The following is a 20,980-nucleotide window of genomic DNA, read 5'->3' on the forward strand; positions in this document are numbered from 1 at the left end:
AATAATACATACTGATGTGTGCGGTCCAAAGAGTGTTGAGGCTCACGGCGGGTATCGTTATTTTCTGACCTTCACAGATGATTTGAGCAGATATGGGTATATCTACTTGATGAAATATAAGTCTGAAACATTTGAAAAGTTCAAAGAATTTCAGAGTGAAGTGGAAAATCATCGTAACAAGAATATAAAGTTTCTATGATATGATCGCGGAAAACAATATTTGAGTTACGATTTTGGTCTTCATTTGAAACAGTGTGGAATAGTTTTGCAACTCATGCCACCTAGAACACCACAATGTAATGGTGTGTTCGAACGTCATAACCGTACTTTATTAGATATGGTTCAATGTATGATGTCTCTTACCGAATTACCACTATCGTTTTGGGGTCATGCATTAGAGACATTTGCATTCACGTTAAATAGGACACCGTCTAAAAATCCGTTGAGACACCGTATGAACTGTGGTTTAGCAAGAAACCTAAGCTGACGTTTCTTAAAGTTTGGGGTTGCGATGCTTATGCGAAAAAGTTTCAACCTGATAAGCTCAAACACAAATCGGAGAAGTGCGTCTTCATAGGATACCCAAAAAAACTGTTGGGTACACCTTCTATCACAGATCCGAAGACAATATCTTTGTTGCCAAGAGTGGATCCTTTCTAGAGAAGGAGTTTCTCTCGAAAGAAGTGAGTGGGAGGAAAGTAGAACTTGATGAGGTAATTGTACCTGCTCCCTTATTGGAAAGTAGTTCATCATAGAAATCAGTTCCAATGATTCATACAGCAATTAGTGAGGAAGCTAATGATGATGATCATGAAAACTTCTGATCAAGTTACTATCGAACCTCGTAGGTCAATCAGAGTAAGATCCGCACCAGAGTGGTACGGTAATCCTGTTCTGGAGGTCATGTTATTTGACCATGACGAACCTACGAACTATGAGGAAGCGATGATGAGCCCAGATTCCGCAAAATGGCTTGAGGCCATGAAATCTGAGATAGAATCCATGTATGAGAACAAAGTGTGGACTTTGGTGGACTTGCCCATTGACCGGCAAGCCATTGAGAATAAATGGATCTTAAAGAGGAAGACGGACGCTGATAGTAGTGTTACTATCTACAAAGCTCGAATTGTCAAAAAAAAGTTTTCGACAAGTTCTAGGTGTTGACTACGATGAGATTTTCTCACTCGTAGTGATGCTTAAGTCTGTCTGAATCATGTTAGCAATTGGCACATTTTATGAAATCTGGCAAATGGATGTCAAAACTGCATTCCTTCATGGATTTCTGAAAAAAAGAGTTGTATATGATACAACAAGAAAGTTTCGTCAATCCTAAAGGTGCTAACAAAGTGTGCAAGCTCCAACGATCCATCTATGGACTGGTGCAAACATATCGGAGTTGGAATATACGCTTTGATGAGTTGATAAAGCATATAGTTTTATAAAGACTTGCAGTGAAGTCTGTATTTACAAGAAAGTGAGTGGGAGCACTACAACATTTCTGATAAGTATATGTGAATGACATATTGTTGATCGGAAATGATGTAGAATTTTCTGGAAAGCATAAAGGAGAATTTGAAAGGAGTTTTTCAAAGAAAGAATTACCTGTAAAGCTACTTACATATTGGGCATCAAGATCTATAAAGATAGATCAAGACGCTTGATAAGACTTTCGATGATTACATACCTTGATAAGATTTTGAGGGAGTTCAAAATGGATCAGTCAAAGAAGGAGTTCTTGCCTGAGTTGTAACATGTGAAATTGAGTAAAGACTCAAAACCCGGCCATGACAGAAAATAGAAAGAGAATGAAAAGTCATTCCCTATGCCTCAATCATAGGTTCTATAAATTATGCTATGTTGTGTACCAGACCTATTGTATACCTTAGCATGATTTTGGCAAGGGAGTACAATAGTGATCTAGGAGTAGATCACTAGACAGCGGCCAAAATTATCCTTAGAGGATTAAGGAAATATTTCTCGGTTATGGAGGTGATAAAAGAGTTCATCGTAAAGAGTTACGTCGATGCAAGCTTTTTACACCGATCTAGATGACTCTAAGTCTCGATCTAGATACATATTGAAAGTGGGAGCAATTAGCTAGAGTAGCTCCGTGCAGAGTATTGTAGACATAGAAATTTGCAAAATACATACAGATCTGAATGTTGCTTCTCTCACAAGCAAAACATGATCACTCTTTGGATGTTAATCACATAGCGATGTGAACTAGATTATTGACTCTAGTAAACCCTTTGGGTATTAGTCACATGAAGATGTGAACTAATCACATAAAGATGTGAACTATTGGTGTGAAATCACATGACGATGTGAACTAGATTATTGACTCTAGTGCAAGTGGGAGACTGAAGGAAATATGCCCTAGAGGCAATAATAAAGTTGTTATTTATATTCCCTTATATCATGATAAATGTTTATTATTCATGCTAGAATTGTATTAACCGGAAACTTAGTACATGTGTGAATACATAGACAAACAGAGTGTCCCTAGTATGCCTCTACTAGACTAGCTCGTTAATCAAAGATGGTTAAGTTTCCTAGCCATAGACAATGTGTTGTCATTTGATGAACGGGATCACATCATTAGAGAATGATGTGATGGACAAGACCCATCCGTTAGCTTAGCACTATGATCGTTTAGTTTATTGCTATTGCTTTCTTCATGACTTATACATGTTCCTCTGACTATGAGATTATGCAACTCTCGAATACCGGAGGAACACTTAGTGTGCTATCAAATGTCACAACGTAACTGGGTGATTATAAAGATGCTCTACAGGTGTCTTCGATGGTGTTTGTTGAGTTGGCATAGATCGAGATTAGGATTTGTCACTCCAATTGTCGGAGAGGTATCTTTGGGCCCTCTTGGTAATGCACATAACTATAAGCCTTGCAAGCAATGTGACTAATGAGTTAGTTACGGGATGATGCTTTACGAAATGAGTAAAAAGACTTGCCGGTAATTAGATTGAACTAGGTATGATGATACCAACGATCGAATCTCGGGCAAGTAACATACCGATGACAAAGGGAATGACGTATGTTGTTATGCGGTTTGACCAATAAAGATATTCGTAGAATATGTAGGAGCCAATATGAGCATCCAGGTTCCGCTATTGGTTATTGACCGGAGATGTGTCTCGGTCATGTCTACACAGTTCTCGAACCCGTGGGGTCCGCACGCTTAACGTTCGATGACGATTTGTATTATGAGTTATGTGATTTGATGTACCAAAGGTTGTTCGGAGTCCCGGATGAGATCACGGACATGACGAGGAGTCTCGAAATGGTAGAGACATAAAGATCGATATATTGGAATGCTATATTCGGACATCGGAAAGGTTCCGAGTGATTCGGGTATTTTTCAGAGTACCGGAGAGTTACGGGAATTCGCCGGGGGAAGTATTGGGCCTTATTGGGCTTTAGTGGAAAGGAGAGAATGGCCACAAGGGGAGGCATCACGCCCCCCATGGGCTGGTCCGAATTGGACTAGGAGGGGACGGCGTCCCCCTCTTTCCTTCTCCCTCTCCCTCTCCTTCCTTCTTCTCCTACTTGGACTAGGAAAGGGGGAAACCTACTCCTACTAGGAGTAGGAATCCCCCCTTTGGGTGCGCCCCTTGAGGCCGGCCCTCCTCCTCCTCCCCTCCTTTATATACGGGGGAAGGGGCACCCCATAGACACACAAGTTGATCTTTAGCCATGTGCGGTGCCCCCCTCCGCAGTTTTCCACCTCGGTCATATTGTCGTAGTGCTTAGGCGAAGCCCTGCGTCGGTAATTTCATCATCACCGTCAACACGCCATCATGCTGACGCAACTCACCCTCGGCCTCAACTGGATCAAGAGCACGAGGGACATCACCGAGCTGAACGTGTGCAGATCGCGGAGGTGCCGTGCATTCGGTACTTGATCGGTTGGATCGCGAAGATGTTCGACTACATCAACCGTGTTACTTAATGCTTCCGCTTTCGGTCTACGAGGGTACGTAGACACACTCTCCCCTCTTGTTGCTATGCATCTCCTAGATAGATCTTGCGTGATCGTAGGTAAATTTTTTGAAATACTGCGTTCCCAACACTTTATTCTAGGGCTCTGACATGTATCATCAATGGGAGAGCGACTTTATCGAATGATCTCGGATCACTTCCATGCTGTAGGGATCGAAGTTCTTGTGCTCATGGAACCAAGTATGAACATTGTACTGAAAGCCTCTTTGCTCCATGCCTTGAAACAGATCCACACTAGTGGCCGACCAAGCTTTGCACAACAATTCGTCCTCCCTCCAATTAGAGCTTTCTCCCCACCCACTCTTCTTTCGGTCATCGTCGGCTGACCAATCCTCCATATCAAGGCCCGTCTTCTTGGCATATGAGTATGGCGGCTGGGTGTATGTGCCCAACTACTCGTTGTACATGCCCGGCTGCTCGCTGTTTGTGCCCGGCGACTCGTTGTATATCTCTGTTTAGGAGTCCCCAATTGTTCGTTCTCAAAGCCACATCCGCCATGGATGATATTCAACTTATCCCCATCATTTTTCGGCGTCCTGCTCGGGTGAGATATGTCAGCAAACAGAGAGCAGACACCCAATTGCCACACCGGACGTCTGCAACCAAACAAGCTATAACAGTGGTGACTCGGCGAAATGAACAGGTTCGTTTAGGTCGACAACCCATGGCCTGGATGTGCCGAGAGTAGCCGAGGATGGGTGCTGATGACTGAGCTGCATCGCCGCATAGTAGTACGTCTGTTGCATATCTGCATTGGCCGGAGCGATGACTACATTGGCAGCGGCGATGCCCTATCCCCGCTCGGCCAATCACCCCCGTCCCGGCACTCCGTCCTTCTTAGGAGATGGCGGGTGGACGGCCACCAAAGCCACTTTCTCCTTGATCCTTTAGACGCGGTGGCCCACGTTGCGGGTCATCGAGTTGATCTTCCAGGCGGCCACCAAAGTTTCATCCTCCTTCTTCGACTCCGGCAATGGTACGAACGGATTCATGCGGCGACGGACGACGAAAAGGCCGGGAACATGGGTGGACGGCGACATCAATCTGCTAGAGAGGGTGGGAATGTGCATGCTTTGGCACCATAACAGTGTGGATGCAGCCAAATTCATGGGCTCCAAATGAGGTTTTGGGTAGCCGGGGTTGTCGGAGTCCTACGTGATGATGGTCCATACTCACGCAAACCTCCCCTAACTTTGCATTTGGTTTGCTGAAACTCAGACATGCGGACATGTTCAAGACGTTAACGACACATTGTTGGATGACAAAAAACATGCAAGTGTTTTGCGGCACGGCATTGGAGATGCCCTAAGTTATGTGTTGTAGTAAGGATGAGGATTTGTGGCTCTTGGGTGCCACACACCCCTATATGAAAAAAGCATTAAGAAACATATTAGAAAAGTAAAAAAATCTGAAATTTTGGGATATGAAACTTGGGTGCCCGTTGTACACACATGTTCAGTTTCATGGGTAATAGGTGCCCATGGTAATGCCAATAAAAAGGATAAAAAAATCAAATGTGTATTAAAAAACTGAATGTGACATATGTCGGACTGTAATTCCTATGCCGCGCATACCACGCGCACCCATTCCTCAAGAAAACGAGCACATGTGTACAACGAACACTCAGGTTTCATATCCCAAAATTTCAAAAAAAATAATCATATTTTTCTTATATTTCAATGCATTTTTCATATAAGGTTGTGTGGCACCCGAGAGTTGCAATGCATTTTCCGTTGTAGTAATAGCTACTGGCCCATGAAGGTGCATGGGTCGGTAACTAGTTTTGGAAAGAAATCATAATCATTGACTCATTGCAATTATCCAGACTCCTTCTATCAAAGTCATAAAGCGATTCACTGACTAGATTGCTGGCCACCTCGCATGTCTTCAGCCTCTCCTGTCCCCATCAGGTTATCAACCTCCAATGCGTCAGTAGCAGCTGGCGTGCTGCTTTCAGCTCCCATCCAATGATCCAAACAGCGACATATATTGCCACGGAGGCTCGCTCAAAAGAATGCAGAAAAGAGAAAAGAGGAGGAACAGATAAAAAAAAGCTTCGGTAAAAGTTGCAGCAATGCCAGCCCCAGCCTACCTATCTCCTCCCTTCCTCCCCCTCCACCACCCCGCCACCGCCAGCACCAGCACGAGCGCGCACCTCCTCTCCGGCAGCCGCAACCGCCACAGCCGCCGACGGCACATGTCAGGTAAGACAAACGCCCGTGGCATCTCCGCCAGGAGCAAGGATATGCTCCTCCGGATACCTACGACTACGAGGCCACAACATGCTCTGCAGAAAGTCTTCGTCCCATAATACTATTAACGTAATGGCGTGCGGCTACACCCTACCAGGTCCCGTGCTTCTTAAAGCCAAGGTCGGCGACGGTGACGGCGACGGAGGGGACGACCTCCTCCTGGCATCGCGGCGACACGCGTAAGAGGCGGACCGCCATTCTGCTCCGCACGCTACTGTTCATGTGCGCGGCATTCCGCGTGGCCGTTGCGCTCACCCGCGTTTTATACCACGCCGCGGCCGGCAGCGTCCTCGGCGTGGCCAGGGTCCTCTTCGCGGCGGCCAACGAGCGGTGCCTTCGTTGCGTGAACCAGGCGGCGCTCGGGCGCAGCGTCACCGGCACCTTCTACGGGGACTTGTTGGTGGGAGCCATGGCGCACTCGTGGAGGCTGCTCATGCAGGGGCTCACGTCGCTGGTGTTTCTCTGCGCGCGCGCCGACGAGTACGTCCGGCCGCCGCCGAGCCCGCTCGTGCTGACGGCGCACGACAAGCCAGCGGCTCATCCTCAGCAGGTAAGGGCGGATTTTTGGCCCTGAACAACTCTCAAATGTGTGTGCAAGAATTTGGCGTTTCTTGCGGAGTTATTTTTTAGCTGCTTCTTGTTCGTTTTGTCACACGGAGACGTGCGCAGCTGATTCATAAGAATTTTCGCGGTCAAAAATTTGGTGGCAGAAGCGTCCTTGATCGGTCAACTCTGTTTTATCCCCCATGCGTTGCTTTTTTGCTTGTATAGACAGATCATCTTCGATGTTTAGCAGATACCCAAACAATGGATAACAATGACAATGGATAATCTGATCTCGATGTTAGCAACTAAATCTGTGGTTAATTTCAGTTACCCCTTAGTACTGTTTGCAACACTTACAAAGTTCCTCGAAGAAGAAAAACGCTGCTTGATTCTTGATGTCTGTACAAGATGCTGCCATGATCATGTGCAGATTTTAACAGAGGGGTTTAATTCCTCCACCCACCAGTCCAGTTGTGCCTACTATAAAGATGATGAAACTGACATCGTCAGTACTCTACTCAGTACGAAAAGTAGTCGCCTTCTCTGCACGGCCAAATATCATTTAAAAGAAACGTGAATTTTCTGAAAACTCGCATTTCACCAAAAGCTTAGAGAGCAGCCCATGTTAGCATTTTTTTTATAAAAGAAAAACCACGCACCCAAGCCGAGCCTCGTACTCGGGCTGGCCGTTCCCGGGACTGTAGATTTGTTTTTCTTTTTTTGCGGGACTGTAGTTCTCCGGACTGTAGTTTCCATCCTTAGGCAAATTTCAAGACCAAATCCTTGATAACACAATGCTCCTTTGTCCCTTGAAGTCTCCAATTAAAATTGGTTATCTGATTTTAATCGGGTCAACAATTTTTCAAAGCTCTTTTATTCAATTATTTTATACTATACACTAAGCTTTCTAATTTTTAAGGCCTCATAATTAATTGAGATCTTCAAATCAGAATTGAGTCACCTGATTTTGACTCGATCAACAATTTCTAAAAGAACTCTCCCGTTCAATTGTTTTGCTTTCATACGTTCTTTAATTCTAAAACTCTTTCGTTCAGTTGAGGTATTCGATTTTGAATTTGGTCTAAATACGGGTGAATGATTTTTCAAATAAATCAGCAGCAACCGGTCTATAAAAACATATCAGTCCCACACACCCTCCCACCACCTAGAAAAAAAGGCAACATGTGCTATTGTATCACCAATATAGTACATGCAACCACCGACGCAGAAATTGCCCCCACATGAATATATGTTGGTTAGCGGATAACACATACTACCTCCGTCTTGGTTTAACTAAGAAAATATTAATGCATGTCACCAAAAATTATATCGTTGGATTCGTATTTGATGTTTCCAATGATATTATTTTCTATGACATGCATTAAGATTTCGTTAGTTAAATTTAAGGTCAAAATTTGGCACAGAATACAAAAGGGATCAATAAACCAGGACGGAGGTAGTACCACACTATGAAAGGCCCATCAAATCATTGCATTATAAATAAAAATAAACACACTCCACCATCTCCCCCACATGCCCAAACTAAATATTCCATCGGTTCCAAAATATAAGGGGTTTTAGTTTTTTTTGGCAAATTAAATTTCTTCAACTTTGACCAAGTTCAGAGAAAAAAATATCAACATCCACAATATTGAACAAAAGAAATATGAAAACCCATTTCATGATGAATCTATCATACCAATTTGATATTATGGATCTTGATACATTTCTCTGAAAAATTTATCAAAATTAACAAGCTTGACTTTCAAAAAGGTAATACACCTTCTATTTTAAAACAGAGTGAGTATTTTTTTTAAGAAACCCAACAACACCAACGGCGCAACAAAGCGCGCCCAACCTTTCTAGTTCAATATCATTTGTGAGCAACTGCTAGCACTGGGCAACCCAGAGTTTTCTAAAACTTTGCAAACATGTGGTATGCATCCCTATGTATGTGTTTAATTTTCCGATTTTTCTAAAACTTGGAATTCTGTTTTTATTTATTAAGAATTGTGCTCGGAGGGGATTTGCAAGTACTATTTGCGGAGTTGTATACGCAGGGCGTAGCGAGTAGTCGGCGTATGGATCATGTACCCGGATTGTAAACTTGTGGATGAGTTTCTTTACCCCTTCTATCTCGAAGGGCCATTGGCCGAACTTTATTAGATGGGAAAGAAATACAAGATGGTTAACAGTCTAGGCGCACTAGAACTGAAAACCAGAGGATGTTCTCCTAGAACAGCGATGGACACACGTGAGCCTGAACAAACAAGTTTGGTCAAAGCTAGTCGCTGGAAATGCATCCTGCTGAATGACTTCACGCACCAGATCCAGCACTCTTTCTGTGCTGCTAGCCGTCTGGTCAAGTTGCGACTCATCATCTTGGGCACACCGGCCCTTGCCTGCAGCCAGCTCTCCTTGATGCAGCTAAACCGGTCATCCGGCTTGAAGAATTGAGCCCCCAGTCAAAACTGAAACACGCTCCCGGCCAGGTTATGTCGCCAAGTCGCTGATACAGCCGGCCGCTCTCCACATGTGTATATCCTCCAAGATCAGATCCCGAACCTTGTCAGGAGTGCTCGCCACGTTTTCGAATATCCTTGCATTTCTTTCCTTCCAGATTCTCCAATGTAGAAGGATGGCAATTGTATCAAAATTACGCCTCATTTGCTTGGGGATCCCCGCCCTAGCATTCAACCACCAGTCTTCCGTGGTGCTGAAGTTGATATTTGGAATCTGAAAATCAACTTTTGCCCATGCTCTGAACCTCTCCCAAACCTGAATACTAAAACTGCAGTGCACAAATAAGTGCGAGCAAGTTTCAGGTTCAGAGGAACACAGGGGGCAAACTTCGTTGGAAGGCCAATTCCTTCTTTCTAAATTATCAGCCGTCAGACATCTTCTATGAACAGCAAGCCACATAAAAAACTTGCAACGCGGCGGCGCTTTGGATTTCCAGATTGGCTTATAACAGGCAAACCGAGTGTTCCCTAAGAAGAACATCTGGTATGCACTCTTCATCGAAAACTGCAGATCATGAGTCAATTTCCAAACTGGCCGATCCCTCATACCCAAGTTTAACGAAGTGTCTTGAACAAGATCTCAGACCCTCAGGTATTGTCCCATGGCTATGAGCGACAAACCTCCATATATGTCCCTGATCCAGGCCCTATCTTGCAAGGCCTCTCTTACCGATTTGTTTTTGTACTTGACAAAGGAGAGCAAAGCCGGAGCCAACTCAGCAATTGAGCGGCCATCCGGGAGCCACTTATCCGTCCAGAACCTTGCGGACTCGCCGTCGCCCAAGCTTATGCGACAGGCCGCGGAGAACATGGCCTGCACCTCCTTCTCCGTTGCCTCGGGGATCAGTTGCCACGGTCTCTCTTCAGCGTCCCAGAGTAACCAAGGCCACTTACATCTAAGAGCGAAGCCGAACCACTTCAGATTAATAATACCGAGCCCTCCCACCTCTAGAGGTAAACAAACTCTAGACCAAGGCATAAGACAATGGCCACCATTGATTTCCTTCTCCCCTTTCCATATAAACCCCCGACATCACCTGTTAATAATCTTAATGGCCCATGCCGGCATGGGAAGCACAGCCATCGGGTGTATAGGCAAGGCCATGAGTACCGAGCGGGTTAGAGTCAGGCAGCCCACAACAGCTAGCATCCTCGGCTTCCACCCCTTCAATTTATCCGAGAACTTGTCAATGAGAGGAATCAGATCTTGACGTCGCATCCTATAAATGGAAAGAGGAAGTCCCAGGTATCGAATAGGGAATTGTTGCCTCCTGCACTGGAAGTGCTCTTCCACCACCGCGGCTACCTCTTCGTCGCAACGGATAGTGGTGATAGTACTCTTTTGCATGTTGATTCTCAGGCCTGTGGCCTCTCCAAGTAGCTTTAGAATAGAGGATATGATTTGAAGGTCTGAGCTAACTGGCCTGAAAAACAATACTGCATCATCTGCAAAGATAGATGCCCTCGGAATCTTCGTGTTGCACCCAATGTCAGACAGCAACTGATGTTGAACCGCCCATTGCAACATGCCATGCAGTGTGTCCATGGCTAGGATGAAAAGAGTAGGAGATAAAGAATCTCCTTGCCTAACACCCTGCCCCAAGGCAAACGGTTGACTTAGTTCTCCATTGATAAGAACTGATGAAGATGCAGTGTACAGGAGACCACAAATCCATGAGCACCAACGTCATCCAAAGCCTCTCATCCTCAACACCTCAAGGAGGAACTCCCAAGATAATGTATCAAAGGCTTTGGAGATATCAATTTTCATTAACACTGCTGACTTGCGCTTCTGATGGAGCCATCTAGCTGTGTTGCGCACGAACTTGAAGTTTTCATGCATGTTGCGCTTGCAGATAAAAGCACTCTGAGCCTGAGATATTAGAGCTGGGAGAAAAGGTGCCACCCGAACCGCGAGAACTTTTGCAAAAATCTTGGCAGCCCCATGAATCAGATTGATGGGTCGAAAATCACCCATCTCCAGAGCCTCTAATTTCTTCGGCAGGAGGGTTATGATGGAGGAATTGAGATCACCGAAGGAGTAGAAGCGTCCATCGTACATCGCCTTCATAAAGGCCATAAAATCCTTCGCTATGATATCCCAGCAGCTCTTGAAGAACAGCCCAGAGAACCCATCCGGCCCCGGAGCTCTATCCGAGGGCATGTCCATAATAATCTTCTTGACTTCCTCTTCCGTGAACACACCTTCCAGACCAGCTGCCATCTCCGGAGAGAGCTGCCCCAAGTTCAACTCTTCAAGACAGATAGTGTGATTTCTGTGTTCCGGAGCGCCCATCAAGCTGCTGAAGAAGCTTCTAGCCAAATCCAACTTGTCCTCTAGAGTCGTTGCCGTCTGGTTACCCGCTTTGAGATACGGCAGCAAGTGTTTTCTACGTCTCCCATTAGCCTTCATGTGGAAGTACTTGGAGTTTGCGTCCCCCTCCTTAAGATCCCGCACTCTCGCGCGTTGCCGAAGACGCACTCTTTCCAGCGAGGCAAAAGCCAAACACTTGCCTTTTAGAAAAGCTTTGAGCTTACGCTCCTCCTCCGACAGAGTCCTGACCTCTTGTGCCGTATCCAGACGCAAAATGACTTCGCTCGCCATCTGAAACTGAAGATTCAGCCGGCTCATGCTCCTCTGACCCCAACTTCTTAATGCTTTCGCCGTGCGCTACAACTTGATACTCAGAATCTTCATCGGGTCACAACCAAGAATTTCATGTCCCCATGCCTCCTTAACTACCTCCAAGAACCCTGGGAGTTTGCACCAGAAGTTCTCAAAGCGAAAGCGGCTAGCCCGCGGCCTAGCGGCAGAACAAGTGAGGAGCAACGGTGAGTGATCTGAAATATTTGAGCTGAGCAATAACAGATCACTAATGGGGTGTATCTCCTCCCAATCGTTGTTGAAAAGCACTCTGTCCAGCCTAGCCATGATAGATTGCTCCTGCTGGTTGCACCAAGTGTATCGCCTACCCATCAAAGGCATATCATGAAGCCCAAGCCTGTTTATGGTGTGTCTGAATTTGGAAATAAGCCTCCTATTCCCTCTTCCAGAGCTGCGCTCATGCTCAGAGTAGACTAGATTGAAGTCACCCACAACGATCCACGGTAGGTGCACTTGATCACCAAATTGCACCATCTGCTCAAGAAACCTTATTTTGTCATAGTCACCTTGAGGCCCATAAACAGAGGACACCAACCACTCTTTGCCATCCTCCAAGGATATAACCTGAGCCGAGAGCATAAACTCATCCTTCTGAACATTGAATACTCGCAACTTGTCAAATTTCCAGGCCATCAACATGCCACCTCTCGTGCCCTCTGCTGGCAGAAAATCAAACCCATCAAAAGTAGGGCCCAAAGTCTCGCAAACCACAGTGGCATCCAACAAAGCCATCTTAGATTCTTGAAAACAAATTAAAGAAACATTGAAGGACTGGGTGAACAATCTGATCGAGCACCTTCTAGCAGGGTTATTAAGCCCCCTAACATTCCACACTAACACACCTAAAGACATGGCCATAACACAAACCCCAACGACCACTGCAACCCCTCACTCACACCTAAGCACCACATGGCTCCACAGCATCAGGAAGGGAGAAAGCACCAAAACCGGGCTGCATTGGTTCGTCAAACTCCACTTCTCCAGGGGCAAAGAGAGCGATCACCGCTTTGACATGATGAGGCGCCAGCGGCTTGTCGAACAGCTTGATATACTCATCCAGAGCTTTGTCAGAAACTTGTTCCTCCACCTGAATAACTCCCATCTGTCGAAGCAGGACAGTTTGGGCCCGCTGCACTGGCCCCATCTTGTGAGCACCAGCTGCCTTGCACAGCCGAGCACTTCTCCTCGGAGTGAAATTAGGCGGTAGAGTTTTCTTCCTGCGTGTTGGCCCCGACGCCGAATGCCTAGGCCCCAGTATGGATGGAGCAGGTGTACGACCCAGACCTTGCCAAAGCATCTCCTCCGCAGTTCTATGACCGTTCACCACACGCGGGAGTAGCAGATGCTCCCCCAGAGGAACGGCGATAGGTGTGCGCACAGGGCTCTGACTATCATCACACCGATGCGGAATCTGAATTTGAAGGCCCTGTCCGGCGTGCTGCGGCGAATCAGAAGTAGCATCAGCCTGGCATCTACCCTCTTCATTAGTTTTATCTTGACGCCTTGAGTCTTCCTCCTCCCGTTGGTCCTTCTGCACCATAACAGTCGAGGGCATGTATCCGGCAGCCGAGAGAGGCGCCAGCTCCACCAAAGTCTGCACCTCGCCTCCCTGATCAGTGTTGCCACATGAGATCTCCTCCCTCACCACTTCCCCAACCTCTGACGTGCTGGCTTCTTTACAAGGCGGGCTGAAGGACAGTCTACGCGGCACCGCAGTGACCTGAAGTGTAGCCCGATCGACGGTTGGCGTCGAAACTAGTGCCCCCGAGCCCACCGCCGTGGGCGCGCCCGAGAGCTGCAGAATTGGCGTGGAGACCGCCGCTCTCGAACCGACCGCCGTCGAGGCCAAAGCCTGTGACGCACTCCCAGAACCCGCTGCAGAGGGCTCGATGACGCGCTGCTGCACCGGCGTGGTGACCGCCGTGCAGGAGTGCACCGTAGATGAAGGGGTCACCACCGATCTCAGCGTGGACAACGCGCTGCCGCCAGCTGGAGGAAGAACTCCATTGACACGGCGACCGCCGCCCAGTCGCCTGCCATGCCGTAGCCGCCCGAGCCTCCGAAAGGATGTGCACCCGAGTTGGGCACCCCACCCCGGCCCGTACCGTCGACTCTGCCCCGGAAGCAGCTACGAGAGTAATCGTGTCTTCTAGTCAGGACCTCGTCATCCTTCGGTACGAAGTTGGGCCTGAGCTGAATGTAGGGGACGGTGCGATCCACCACATCCAGTACATGAATGGTGAGAGGGTGGATGAGCGTCGGCCTGTCCGTTGGAGGCGAAGGATGCTGCGGTGACCTCTGAATCTCTTCCTCAAAAGAGTCTGGCAGGCCAACCGGCTCCGGAACTTCCATGTCATAGATCTTCGAAATGCCTGAGGGGTTCTTCATCCAAGCTGTAACCTCCAATTGCCAGCGGTCATCCGGCGGCAGGATCTCCACCAGTTGGCCATTGAGGTTGTTGATTAGTTGACTGATGGCTCCGCACTCCCAGGCGCTTGCTGGCATCCCCTCTATACCCAGCTTGCAGAAGAACTCCAATTTGCCGCTGGTGGCCTGGGCACATCGATGCCACCTCTGAAAGGAGATAGGCGCTCCAGCACACCGTAGCTTGCCGGAAAGGGAGAAGACGTTGTCGCAGTCCGCGTTGGAAGCGAAGGTGATGAAGAAATCAGCCGGGTGTGTTACCTCGACCCTGACATGCCTCCTCTCGACCCCGCACACCCTCGTGAGGGATTGAACCAGGGCCTCCGGGGAGACCGCGGGCCTCCTGCCCCCCACTGTGGCGAGCAGCGCCCTGCTCCGGAAGTCTGCCTCCAAAGCATCCATCCCCGCCGTACGCGCGATGATACCGCCGCCCCTAGCTGGCCGCAGATCAGGGTCGCCGTGGGTGAGGAGTTCACCAGGGAAGCGCTGGTGGGCCAGCGACGGGTAGTGCGCCATACTGAGCGGCGGAGGCGGGCAACGCTGCGGTCGAGGCGCCGGAGCAGCGTGGGTTTGGTGCCGAGCTGAACCACGCTGAGGGCGAGACGTCGGAGCAGCGCGAGGCTGGAGCTGGGCGGAACCGCGCTGGGGGCAAGGCGCCGGAGCAACGGGGGGATGGAGCCGGGCGGAGCCGCGCTGGGGGCGAGGCACCGGAGCAGAGGAGGGTTGGAGCTGAGCGGACTCGCGCGAAGGGAGGTCGTGGCTGGATCTGGATCTGGGGGGTGGAGGGCGATGGGGAAACGACGAGCAGTCACGGGCAAGATGTCCCGAAAACCAGCACTTATGGCATCGAATCTCGCCGAAGCAATTCACTTTCTGGTGCCCCTCGTCCAGACATTTAAAGCAGCGACCCAGCAGCCACCGGGGAATCCAAGGTTTGGAGCTAGCGAGATGTTTGACGGCAGGAGCCGCATCGTAACGGGGCTGGCGACGACGATTGCGGACCTGAATCCAGCCTTCACAGTCCGGTTCCAAGTCGACGGAAGCCGGCCGTGAACGGCCCGGAAGGGGCGCCTCCGCAGACGTGCGGGACGACGCAACTGAGCCGACACCATGAAGACTGAGGACGTTATCTGGCCGACGGACCTCGGAGCAAAGTACCGGCGGGTGAGGTTGTGGGGGAGCGACTCGGCGGCCGAGGATTGGCCCGTTGGCGGCGGCCGGAGCCTGGGAGGGAGATGACCGTTGGAGAGAGCGAGCCATCTTTTTCTTGCCTTACCCTTCTATCAAAATATGATACACGTGCTTATGTGTATTTAAAATAAATACAAGTTTTGCTCATAACTTAAATATTTTTTCAGACTTGCCTTTATGTCACGGGTCTTTTTTTAGGAATTTATTATGCCACAGGTCTTCTTTTGCTAGTGTTTATACAATTCTTTGTTTTAGGGACGTTTATACAAAAACAAAATATGACGGATCGGGTGCTTGTACAAATGTGTAACTGTGTTTACTTTTGTGGGTATTTTCACTAATTTTACATTTTAACATGGTACCCGTTAGGTGCATATTTCAACTGTCGGAAGCAACAGCATGCGGATTTCATGGGTCACTGACGACCGGAACGCGCCGTCGGTGGTGGAGTACGGCAAATCTCGCGGCAACTACACGGTGTCCACGACCGGCAATCACGCGACGTACCGCTACTTCTTCTACAAGTCCGGCGCGATCCACCTCGTGACGATCGGCCCGCTGGCGGCCAGCACGACCTACCACTACCGGTGCGGCAAGGCCGGCGACGAGTTCACCCTCAGGACCCCACCGGCGTCCCTCCCGATCGAGCTCGTCGTCATCGGCGACCTCGGCCAGACAGGCTGGACCGCGTCGACGCTGTCGCACATCGGCGGCGCGGACTACGACATGCTGCTGCTCCCTGGCGACCTGTCGTACGCGGACACGCAGCAGCCGCTGTGGGACTCGTTCGGGCGGCTGGTGCAGCCGCTGGCGAGCGCGCGGCCGTGGATGGTGACGGAGGGCAACCACGAGGTGGAGGCGCTCCCCGTCGTGGGCTTCGCGCCCTTCGTCGCGTACAACGCGCGGTGGCGCATGCCGCACGAGGAGAGCGGCTCCGCCTCCAACCTCTACTACTCCTTGGACGTGGCCGGCGGCGCGGCGCACGTCGTGATGCTGGGCTCCTACACGGAGTTCGAGCAAGGGTCGGAGCAGTACGCGTGGCTGGAGCGGGACCTCGCCGGCGTGGACCGGCGGAAGACGCCGTGGCTGCTGGTGCTGCTGCACGCGCCGTGGTACAACACCAACCAGGCGCACCAGGGGGAGGGCGAGGCGATGCGCGCCGCCATGGAGAGGCTCCTCTACGAGGCCCGCGTCGACGTCGTCTTCTCCGGACACGTTCACGCCTACGAGCGATTCGTAAGCCCTACTACTATATTTTTGCTCCATCGATGAAGTGCAAAACAGGCTAACTTTTTGGCTGGTGGATGAGCCAGACAAGGATCTACGACAACGAGGCCGACAGCCGGGGCCCGATGTACATCACCATTGGCGACGGCGGCAACAGGGAAGGGCTTGCTCTCAAGTAGGCGATCGATCTCACTGTTTCTGATCTCCTTGGTCTCTTTCTTATAAATTTTAAAAGGGATTCTTGTTGTTTTGTTGAAGGTTCCACAAGGATCACAGGTCAGCGCACCTGTCGGTGTTCCGGGAGGCGAGCTTCGGGCACGGTCGGCTGAGAATCGTCAACGAGACGAGCGCCGTTTGGACATGGCACCGCAACGACGACGAATACGCCACCGTCCGCGACGAGGTCTGGCTGGAGAGCTTGGCTACTCCAAAGCTGTCCACGGCAACCGCCGGCCGTCAGGACGACGAGTTGTAGACATGAGTAAACACCGTAGTGTTTGACTCTTAAATTCGGTCATTCCCCGGATTCCTTGGCACTTTGCAGAATCTCTACTGAACACTTTGCATAAGAAAAAAAAAAGATCATTTTTAAGAATTATTCATTCGCTAAAGTTGGGTACGTTTGCGACTGTAGCGTGAACAATGTGACAAGACAATCCACTCTTCTTACTTTTATCTTGTTATTTATATCCACCTTGCTTGAATATCAGGGTTATGTGTAACACATCGGATATGATTTACCCAATATGTAATTCAACTCTTGCCGTTTCCGGCGTTAAGTTATTTTATTTATCGGGTTTGGGTTTTTGTCTCCGTGTGTTGTTATCGTTGTCATGCATCTCATATCATGTCAGCATGTGCATTGCATTTGCATACGTGTTCATCTCATGCATTCGAGCATTTTCCCCGTTGTCCGTTTTGCATTCCGGCGCTCTGTTCTCCTCCAGTGCTTATTTCTACCTTTCTTTCGTGTATGGGGATTAAATATTTCCGGATTGGACCGAAACTTGCCAAGCGGCCTTGGTTTACTACCGGTAGATCGCCTGTCAAGTTTCGTACCATTTGGACTTCGTTTGATACTCCAACGGTTAACCGAGGGACCGAGAAGGCCTCGTGTGTGTTGCAGCTCAACACCCCTCCATTTTGGCCCCAAAACCAACCAAAACCCTCTCCATCATCTAGAGCGTTCGATCACGATCGCGTGACCGAAAACCGCACCTCATTTGGACTCTCCTAACTCCCTCTATCTATAAATAGGTGCACCCCTCCGAAATTCGCGGTTGAGACCCTATCTAACCTCCTTCCTCGCCGCCGGATGCCCTCGCCGCCGACTCACCGCTCCGCCGCGCCACCTCACTGCCGTCTCGCCGCCCGTCCCGCCGGCCTGCTCCGCCGCCCCACCGCCTCGACGTCCTCGCCGGCCACCGCCTCCTCCCGGCGCCCCGCGTCTCGCCTCCGGCCAGATCCGGCCACGGGAGGGCCAGATCCGGCGACCCCGACCTCGCCGGCCGCCGTCTTCGTCATCTCCGGCGAGATCCGCCACCGCCTCGTTCTGCGTGCCCGGGTCAACCCTAATCCGCGAGGTGGTGATTTTTTCTTCTAAGTCCCCGAGATTCTCAGATTCAAATGCTCATATTCATCGCATCGTAACTTTGCACCCGTAACTTCGTTTTGGGCATATAGCATAGCAAAATGTCTGTCTCAGAGAGCATATCATTTCATCTCATTGCATCATTTTCTTTTGAGTTCATCTTGATGCCTGAAATGCTGTTGGAAGAATGCTATTTGAGATAATTGTCAGATCTGCTGCTCCAATTAGATATTTGTCATTTTTGCCATGATTGATGTGTGCATGATATGCCCCTGAGCTCTACATGTGTTTTGTTATATGTTTTGCCATCTTTCCAGGGGTGCAACCCATGTATTTTTGTGATGTGTGTGGTGACTAGCACAAGCTTGCAAAGTGGTGCATTCGTTAATGCTGATTTCAGGGACTTAGCATTTCCACTAAATCCTTGATCCGTTTATCTCAATATGCCATATGTTCATGTTGTTTCCTAGTGATCCGTGCCTCTTTTGAGGATGATCAGTAAGGATGTTTTGTTAATCTTGTAGTGCTCTATCCATCCATGTCTTTGTTTGCAATTATGGAGCAACCTAGATTGAGTCAATCGAGCTCTACTTTTGCTATTTTGTGAATCTGGGCAGATTGTTTACTTGTTAGCGATTTTGCCGAGGATGTTGTAGTTGATCCGTGCATGCTATGTTATTGTTCTTGCCATGTCTAGCTTGTATAATGTGTATTCTTGATGGGTGTATGATTAGATTGTCATGACATGCTCTGTAGTGAGTGCATCGACCTCGTAAACATGCCTACTTGATATCTGTTTTGCATGCTCCAATTTTTCACCAAGTCTGTGATCTGATTATGTTTTTGCCATGTTCACATGCTTGCAAATGTATTTTCTGATCCATTTTGGCTCAAGGTCACTAAGGGACTTTTGTTAAGCTCTTTGAGTAGCTCCATGCCATGCTTTACCTTGCCATGTTCAGGTCCTGTAGCATATAGTTTTCATGCTCCAAAGTGTGCTACCTGATCTGAGATTCCAGACAAGTGTTAATTTCACTAAGTCTGAAATCTGTTTGTCAAATGCATTTTTGCCATGCTTGTTTGAACCTGTTAATGGATGAATTGGCCGTAGCTCAGTGTTCCTCTTTTGTTAAGCATCATGTATGGACCCCTGCCATGTATTTTGTTGTCATGTTTGAGTGCTGTAGCATGTCCATCTTGTTGCATTTAGATGGCTACTTGCTGTAAATCGCAGACCGGTGCCATATTTGAATTGCTTGCCATTTTCAAACCGTGACTCCGATTCCGGCGTTCTTTATATCGTTTTCAAGCGATTTCATCTCACCTTTCCAGTGGCACACTTGGATTTCAAAGTTGAGGCCAGGTTCATTCATTCCTTGTCAAATCTTGCATATGCATCGCATATCGCATCCCGCATAGCATACCATGTTTGCATCATATTGTTTGAGCTTTGCACGTGGTTGATTGTGTCCTTGTTGCTTGTTTGTCTTGTTTGGGTAGAGCCGGGAGATGAGTTCGCTAACGAGGAGTCCGTTGAGTTTGCTTTTGAGGATCCAGTCAACTCTGACAACTTTGCAGGCAAGATGATCATACCCTCGAAATCACTACTATCTTTGCTTTAATAGATGCTCGCTCTTTTGCTATGCCTATGCTACGATGCCTACCACTTGCTTATCATGCCTCCCTATTTGCCATGTCAAACCTCTAACCCACCATGTCCTAGCAAACCGTTGATTGGCTATGTTACCGCTTTGCTCAGCCCCTCTTATAGCGTTGCTAATTGCAGGTGAAGATTGGAGACCGTTCCTTGTGGGAACATTATTTACTTGTTGGGATATCATTATATTATCTTGTTATCTTAATGCATCTATATACTTGGTAAAGGGTGGAAGGCTCAGCCTCTCGCCTAGTGTTTTGTTCCACTCTTGCCGCCCTAGTTTCCGTCATATCGGTGTTATGTTCCCGGATTTTGCGTTCCTTACGCGGTTGGGTGATAATGGGAACCCCTTGATAGTTCGCCTTGATTAAAGCTTTTCCAGCAATGCCCAACCTTGGTTTTACCATTTGCCACCTAGCCTCTTTTCCCTTGGGTTTCCGAAGCCCGAGGGTCATCTTATTTTAAACCCCCTCGGGCCAGTGCTCCTCTGAGTGTTGGTCCACTTGTCAGCTGCCGGTGGCCACCAGGGGCAACTCCGGGCTGGCCTACCCGTACCTAAGACAATCTGAGTGTGCCCTGAGAACGAGATATGTGCAGCTCCTATCGGGATTTGTCGGCACATTCGGGCGGTGTTGCTGGATTTGTTTTAACTTGTCGAAGTGTCTTGTAGAACCGGGATACCGAGTCTGATCGGAACGTCTCGGGAGGAGGTCTATTCCTTCGTTGACCGTGAGAGCTTTTCATGGGCTAAGTTGGGACTCCCCTGCAGGGATTTGAACTTTCAAAAGCCGTGCCCGTGGTTATGGGCAGATGGGAATTTGTTAATGTCCGGTTGTAGATAACTTGAACCTTAACTTAATTAAAATGAATCAACTGTGTGAGTTA

The 20,980-nt window shown here is 48.6% G+C and overlaps 1 protein-coding gene across 1 annotated transcript; it reads left to right on the plus strand.

Moving 5' to 3' along the window:
• Nucleotides 1-6,080: 6,080 nt before the first annotated feature.
• Nucleotides 6,081-17,654, plus strand: LOC125508383 (purple acid phosphatase 22). Its single transcript, XM_048673080.2, has 6 exons — nucleotides 6,081-6,224; nucleotides 6,370-6,451; nucleotides 6,558-6,822; nucleotides 15,990-16,856; nucleotides 16,934-17,022; nucleotides 17,106-17,654. The coding sequence occupies exons 1-6, from the start codon at nucleotides 6,095-6,097 to the stop codon at nucleotides 17,320-17,322; spliced, it is 1,650 nt and encodes a 549-aa protein (XP_048529037.1). The 5' UTR covers nucleotides 6,081-6,094; the 3' UTR covers nucleotides 17,323-17,654.
• The last annotated feature ends 3,326 nt before the right edge of the window (nucleotides 17,655-20,980 follow it).

The sequence above is a fragment of the Triticum urartu genome, chromosome 5A, assembly GCF_056163025.1.
Source record: "Triticum urartu cultivar PI428250 chromosome 5A, HENAU_Tu73, whole genome shotgun sequence".
Lineage (NCBI taxonomy): Eukaryota > Viridiplantae > Streptophyta > Magnoliopsida > Poales > Poaceae > Triticum > Triticum urartu.